The sequence below is a fragment of the Bidens hawaiensis genome, unplaced genomic scaffold (assembly GCF_021521415.1).
Source record: "Bidens hawaiensis isolate Kalapana, Puna unplaced genomic scaffold, B.hawaiensis_p1.1 tig00017681_1, whole genome shotgun sequence".
NCBI lineage: Eukaryota > Viridiplantae > Streptophyta > Magnoliopsida > Asterales > Asteraceae > Bidens > Bidens hawaiensis.
In genome coordinates this window covers 380,617-387,413 of record NW_027492671.1, presented here as the reverse complement: position 1 = coordinate 387,413, position 6,797 = coordinate 380,617, and the positions used below count along the sequence as shown (strand labels likewise).

The following is a 6,797-nucleotide window of genomic DNA, read 5'->3' as shown; positions in this document are numbered from 1 at the left end:
AATCTTTAACTAAGATGAGCAAACATTTACAAAACTGTTAATGAGACATGGTAATAAATAATTGCAAATTTCATAGATTTTGTTAGGTTGGAACACAAGTGTTGTTAAAAAGACATAAACCCACATTGGCTTTTTCTGTGCTACCTATGCATTTGTCCATGTCTACCTTCCTTCATCTGCTACACCTCCCCCTTTTAACTCCCAAAACAACATAATAATAATATTATTAATAATAATGGGTTAGCAATCATACTCTCGATTTCCTCCCAATTTTTCTACTTTCATGCATATTATAATAATCTTTTTTCACAATCTTTCTTGTTGGGTATCATCAAAAATCATGTCTTTTCATGGTGGTTCTTGATTTTTCATTTTTCCAAATGATTTGACTTCATTCCCCTAATTTTCTTGTACCCTTTAAAGATCAAGATTCAAGAACCACTTGGGTTGTTCTTATCTTGAAAAAACCTGAACTTTTTTTTTATTATTTTTTTATTTTTTGGGGATCAAGAATCACTTGGGTAGTTGGATTTTGTGATGGAGATTGATCTGAATCATGCAGTGAGTGGTCAGAATGCAGAATCTTGTGCAAATGGAGGTGGAGATTCATCATCACTATCAACATCATCAAACTCATCAAATTCATCCTTAAAGCCTGCAAACTCTTCATCAATTTACATAGAGCTTTGGCATGCTTGTGCTGGACCTTTAACCACTCTACCAAACAAAGGAAATGGAGTTGTGTATTTTCCTCAAGGCCATTTGGAACAGCTTGCTTCACCCATTGATGTACCTTCATTTGGACTACCTCCTCAGATCTTTTGCAAAATTGTTGATGTTCAATTGCTTGTAAGTTGTTATTAAATTGTTCAAGTTTATCCTTTTTTTTTTTTTTTTTGTATTGGGTGTTGTTTTCTTCACTCAGTTTCACTTTTAGTTGAATCTTTTCATGTTTTACCCAATTCTTGAAAACAGGCAAACAAGGAGAATGATGAGGTCTACACAAAGCTCACTCTTTTGCCACTACCAGAGGTAAATTAGGGAACTTTTTTCTAATTTTGAGTTTCATTCAAGAATCCCCCTTTTATAACCTTGTTTTCTTTAATGTTTTTGTTAATTAATCTTTGTTTTTACCTTTTATTATCAAGAAATCTTGTGGGATATTGTAAAAATCAAGTCTTTTTTTATTTTTATTCACTCTTTTTCCTCTGCCAGAGGGAAATTTGGGAACTTTTTATAATTTTGAGTTTAGTTCAAGATTCCACCTTTTACAACCTTGTTTTCTTTAATGTTTTTGCTAATTAGTCTCTGTTTTTACCTTTTATTATCAAGAAATCTTGTGGGATGTTGTAAAAATCCAGTTTTTTTTTTTTTTTTTCATTCACTCTTTTTCCTCTGCCAGAGGTAAATTAGGGAACTTTTTTCTAAGTTTGAGTTTAGTTCAAGATTCCACCTTTTATAACCTTGTTTTCTTTAATGTTTTTGCTAATTATTCTATGTTTTTACCTTTTATTATCAAGAAATCTTGTGGGATGTTGTAAAAGTCAAGTCTTTTTTTATTTTTATTCACTCGTTTTCCTCTGCCAGAGGTAAATTAGGGAAAATTTTCTAATTTTGAGTTAAATTCAAGATTCCCCCTTTTATAACCTTGATTTCTTTAATGTTTTTGTTAATTAGTATCTGTATTTACCTTCTATTATCAAGAAATCTTGTGGGATGTTGTAAAAGTCTAAGTCTTTTTTTATTTTTATTCACTCTTTTTCCTCTGCCAGAGGTAAATTTGGGAACTTTTTATAATTTTGAGTTTAGTTCAAGATTCCACCTTTTATAACCTTGTTTTCTTTAATGTTTTTGTTAATTAGTCTCTGGTTTTACCTTTTATTATCAAGAAATCTTGTGGGATGTTGTAAAAATCAAGTTTTTTTCTTTTTTATCTTTATTCACTATTTTTTTTTCCTCCCTCAAAGGTAAATTTGAGAACTTTTTCTAGTTTTGAGTTTAATTCAAGATTCCCTCTTTTAATAATCTTGTTTCTTTTCATAATTCTGTTAATTAGTATCTGTTTTTACTATTCATTATCAAGAAATCTTGTGGGTTGTTATAAAAATTAAGTCTTTTGGATCTTTATTCATTTATCTTTGTAACTTTATCTAATTTTGAGTTAAATTCAAGATTCCCTCTTTTAGTAATCTTGTTTTCTTTACTGTTTCTGCTAATTAAGCTTTGCTTTTACCTTTTATTATCAAGAAATCTTGTGGGCTGTTATAAAAATCAAATCTTTTTTTTTATCTTTATTCTTCATTTAATTTCAACTTTGCAAGTTTGTGATTATTGAAATGTTAGGAAAAATTACAAGAAAAGGAAGAAGAGGGGGGTGGGGTTACCCCCACAAGATCAACACCTCAAATGTTCTGCAAGACACTCACTGCTTCTGATACATCCACTCATGGTGGATTCTCGGTCCCTCGAAGAGCTGCAGAAGACTGTTTCCCACCTTTGGTTTGATTTTTTTAACCACCTTTTGTGTTATTTTGATTCTTTTCCATGTGCAGATGTGACAAAATTTGTACTTTTGTATTAACTGCATTGTATATATTGGTTAAATTTAGGATTATAAGCAGCAGAGGCCGAGTCAAGAACTAGTTGCAAAGGATCTTCATGGGGTAGAATGGAAATTTAGGCATATTTACAGAGGTAAATTTTGCTTGTTAAATGTTAAGTAATTTGAGTTATGGTTTCTAATTATGATTGAAGTTAAAAGTTAGTTATTTGATTTGGGGACCGAATCACGTGTTTACAGGTCAGCCGAGGCGACATCTGCTTACAACAGGTTGGAGCATCTTTGTTAGTCAAAAGAATCTTGTTTCCGGGGATGCCGTTCTCTTTTTGAGGTATCTTTATGGTGCGAGTCACATGTTTATTTTTAGCTTAGAACAAAAATAACATAATTTCTTTTGGTCATATTATTTATAAATATTTAAAAACTAATTAGGGGAGAAGGAGGAGAATTAAGGTTGGGAACCCGTAGAGCCACTCGACCAAGAAACGTTCTTCCGGATACAACCATGGGCAACTTGAAGTCTTATGCCGACACTCTTGCGTCTGTCGCGAAAGCAGTTTCTACCAATGGTGCCTTTGATGTTTTCTACAGTCCAAGGTAAATATTCTGGCAAAAAAAAACTAACGGAATCAAGCAAAACAAACTTTTGATTGCTTTTGTTTTAAAAAATTATTTTAATAAACAGAAAATGTATCGTAGGTCTAGTCGAGCGGATTTTGTTGTGCCGTATGCAAAGTACAAGAAAGCGGTGAGCAACATGATATCTGTGGGTGCAAGATTCAAAATGAAATTTTGTATGGATGAGTCTTCTGAAAGAAGGTATGATATACAAATTTGTTTATTTGTTTTTCTCTGTGGTTGATAATATTTAGGGATAGGTTTTATTATGTTTTTATGCAGGTTTAGTGGAGTTGTGACCGGTGTAGGTGATATGGATCCTTACAAATGGGCTAACTCAAAATGGAGATGCTTAATGGTACATGCCATAACTTTTGAACTTCATTTAAAGAAACATTTGAATAAAATAGTGAATTTTATGGGATTTTCCCCTTAAGAAATGAAAATAAAGAAATATCAAGAACAACATTTTATAAAAATACATTTTTTTAAATATAATTAGAGTAAATAAAATAATTATTTGACCTCCTAAATATCCTATTTATCTATTTTATAGTAAATAAAATAAAATTAGTTACTAACAACAGTTTGTTTTTAAACATAGTCTGGCCAGAGTGGGGCATCGAAGCTCTCCAAATTCGGAGATTGCGGTAGCCAAATACAAGAAAGTCGCCGCTCTAAAAAAAATAACAGTTTGTTTCACTAAATAAGTTGAAAAGGAAACCAATGTTATAACTGCGAGTCATCTTAGCGCATAATTTTCTTACTTTATCCGCTGAAAAAAAAATGTAACAAGTGATTTTATTATATTTAATATAGAGCGGAACAACGGGCGAACATGATATTATGAAATTTAGAATGATATATACTAAATTAATCCTTAATATCTTGATTAGTGTTCATATTTACATGCTTTCTTGCTTCAAAAATAGGTGAGGTGGGATGAAGATATTGGACATGATCATCAAGAACAAATTTCTCCATGGGAAATCGATCTTTCTACTGGTTCTTTCCCATTACTAAACATTCAATCTTCCCCACGCCTCAAGAAACTACGCGCAGGCCTGCATGCAACTCCTCCTGCAGCCGGTATGAATTTATTTAACTATGCAACAATTAATTAACTTATTTATTTAAACATTGGTCGTTTAATTATGTTACTCTTTTTGCAGCGCGTGGTGGATACGTAGACTTTGAGGAGTCGATAAGATCCTCTAAGGTCTTGCAAGGTCAAGAAAATGTAGGTCATGTATTACCTCTATACGGGCGTGATAAGATGCACAACTCGTTAAGCTTCGGGGTACAACCCTCGATGCACGCGGGTTTCCCCTCAAACGGGCCGATGGTGATGGGGAGGAATACAAATTTTGTTGAACTTATGAGAAATACTCATCATCAACCGCTCTCCACCACCCTTTACTCGGGCTTTCTGGGATCTGGTAATAATAATAATACTAGATTCCCGCAGGTCTTGCAAGGTCAAGAAATTTGCTCCACGAGGTCATTGACTGGTAAAACCGACATTGGTTCGTGGGCCCCACCACGAGCCGATCTTGGTACCAGTCATTGCAATATTCTCAACATGTACCGAACACCCGAGAATCCCGGGTTCTATCCACTTGGTTCGGCGGGTGGTCGGAACTTTGGGTTTCCGAATCCTGATGTTTATGACGCGAGAGTAAGACCAAGTCTGGGCCCTGATCTGGGCCTGGGCCCGGGCCCGGCTCGGGTTATGCCTGCAGACTTCAACCGGTTTCCTATAGTTCCAAATTGTGTTGGAAGTGGGCCGGTTGAGAAAACGGTTATTGATCCTAATTCAAGCAGTGAAAAAGATGACGGTGCTTCGGATAGTATTGGGAGTAGTTGTAAACTCTTTGGCTTTCACTTGAATGAAGCAGCTCAGTTATTAGATGCTAAAGGTTTAAACAAGAGGAGTTGTACCAAGGTAATATATTTTATATATATATATATATATTAGGGATGCATATGCTATACATACTAAATTAGTGCGAGAACAAAAAGAATGAATCCGAATTGTTTGAAAATTTTTTTTATTGATGATTCATATTTTTAAGGTTTGTACTTTTACGTACAAAATGTGTATATGTACATAAAAGATAATCAAAGTTATTTCTTCATACGTTTTTTTAACTTTTTAATCGTTTACCTACACGTGTAGATTATATGTGTAGGTAATATAACCTACACACGACTTACACAAGCGGTAGATTATATACTTACACAAAATCTATTTATTTTTATTTCAAGAGAGACGAATAAACATTGCATTTCGATCGTTTTTTTATTAAGATTTTGAAAAGGCGAATGATGTTTTTGGTTCTACAAGTTCTCACAATATTTAGTGTTCTGCATCGGTCTCTGCGTACAGGCGGGCGGACACATAAGTAGAATTTGTTCATAAAAAAAATCAAACTAACTTTTTCATATGTTTTTTTATTAACCTACACATGTGTAGGTTACATGTATAAATGAAAAATCAAAACTAATATATCATTTATCAATATTCTTTTCGAATTTCGAAACGAAAAGTAATAAATCATATCATTATCTTTTATTTTTAAATTAGATTGTTAAAATGAATGGCTTCTTTTATTCCGTGTGTTCTGCACACACACTCATGTATGCAAATATGCTAATAAAGATATTAGAAACTTTTGGATCATATATAGGTTCACAAACAAGGAAACAAAGTTGGAAGGGCCATCGACCTCTTAAAAATGTCGAGTTACCGTGAGCTGTTCATGGAGCTAGAAGTGCTATTTAACATGGAAGGCGCGTTTAATAATCCAAATGGCATATGGCGACTACTGTATACTGATGAAGAAAACGACATGATGGTTGTCGGGGACGATCCATGGGAGTAAGTATAGTACATTAGTACTAGATTCTAGAATCATAATGTGTTGAAACTTAGAAACATGTTTGCAAAATGTTTTATGCAGCGAGTTTGCAAGAATTGTTACGAAAATACACATATACACTGCGGAAGAAGTTGAGAAGCTGATGAGCAGTGGGGTGATTAGCGACAACACGAGCTGCTTGGATGAACCGCCAGCTGTCGTTGACACGGCTAAATCCTCGTCGGTTGATTAATAATCGTCGTATTTATCAAACTGTTGTATGGTGGTTTTGTAGTGTGTACTATGTTGTTTGTGTCGAACGGAGCCTTTGTGTTTTTAAGCAAGTTTAAAGTGCTTGTAAAATTTGGATGCAGCAATATGTAAGCAAATAAGCAAGTTATGCAACAGCTATGTTTTAACTTTTTAACTGTTAGTGTTAACTAGGGCTGTTCAAACCGCTCGTCACTCGAACTCGTTCGGCGCTCGTTCGGAAATTGCTTGGAAAATGCTTGCTTGTCTTTTTGCTTGATTGTAAACGAGCCGCTCTGCTCGGTTCGGTTTGTAAATGAGCCAAGTAACGAGCAAAGGTCTGCTCGGTTTAGTTCGGCTCGAGTATTTTCAATTTATTTTATATTTAATTTATATATGAACAAATATATAAATATATAGACAACACATATAAATATAAGCACATAATTTTTTACCCTTTTAAAAAAATTATATTCCGTCAATTTTATAGTTTCATTGTTCGCTTCAAA

At 33.8% G+C, this 6,797-nt stretch overlaps 1 protein-coding gene across 2 annotated transcripts; it reads left to right on the top strand.

Moving 5' to 3' along the window:
• Positions 1-496: 496 nt before the first annotated feature.
• On the top strand, positions 497-6,444 carry LOC143554458 (auxin response factor 4-like). 2 transcript variants are annotated; one of them, XM_077044202.1, is made up of 12 exons: positions 497-849; positions 976-1,032; positions 2,344-2,499; positions 2,610-2,694; positions 2,801-2,891; positions 2,993-3,157; positions 3,260-3,379; positions 3,461-3,536; positions 4,111-4,267; positions 4,369-5,123; positions 5,869-6,059; positions 6,142-6,444. In XM_077044202.1, exons 1-12 carry the CDS (start codon positions 538-540, stop codon positions 6,290-6,292), a joined length of 2,316 nt encoding a protein of 771 aa, XP_076900317.1. In that variant the 5' UTR covers positions 497-537; the 3' UTR covers positions 6,293-6,444. The 2 variants fall into 2 exon arrangements, with proteins under 2 accessions (XP_076900317.1, XP_076900316.1); XM_077044201.1 differs by having other exon boundaries at positions 4,351-5,123.
• Positions 6,445-6,797: the final 353 nt, after the last annotated feature.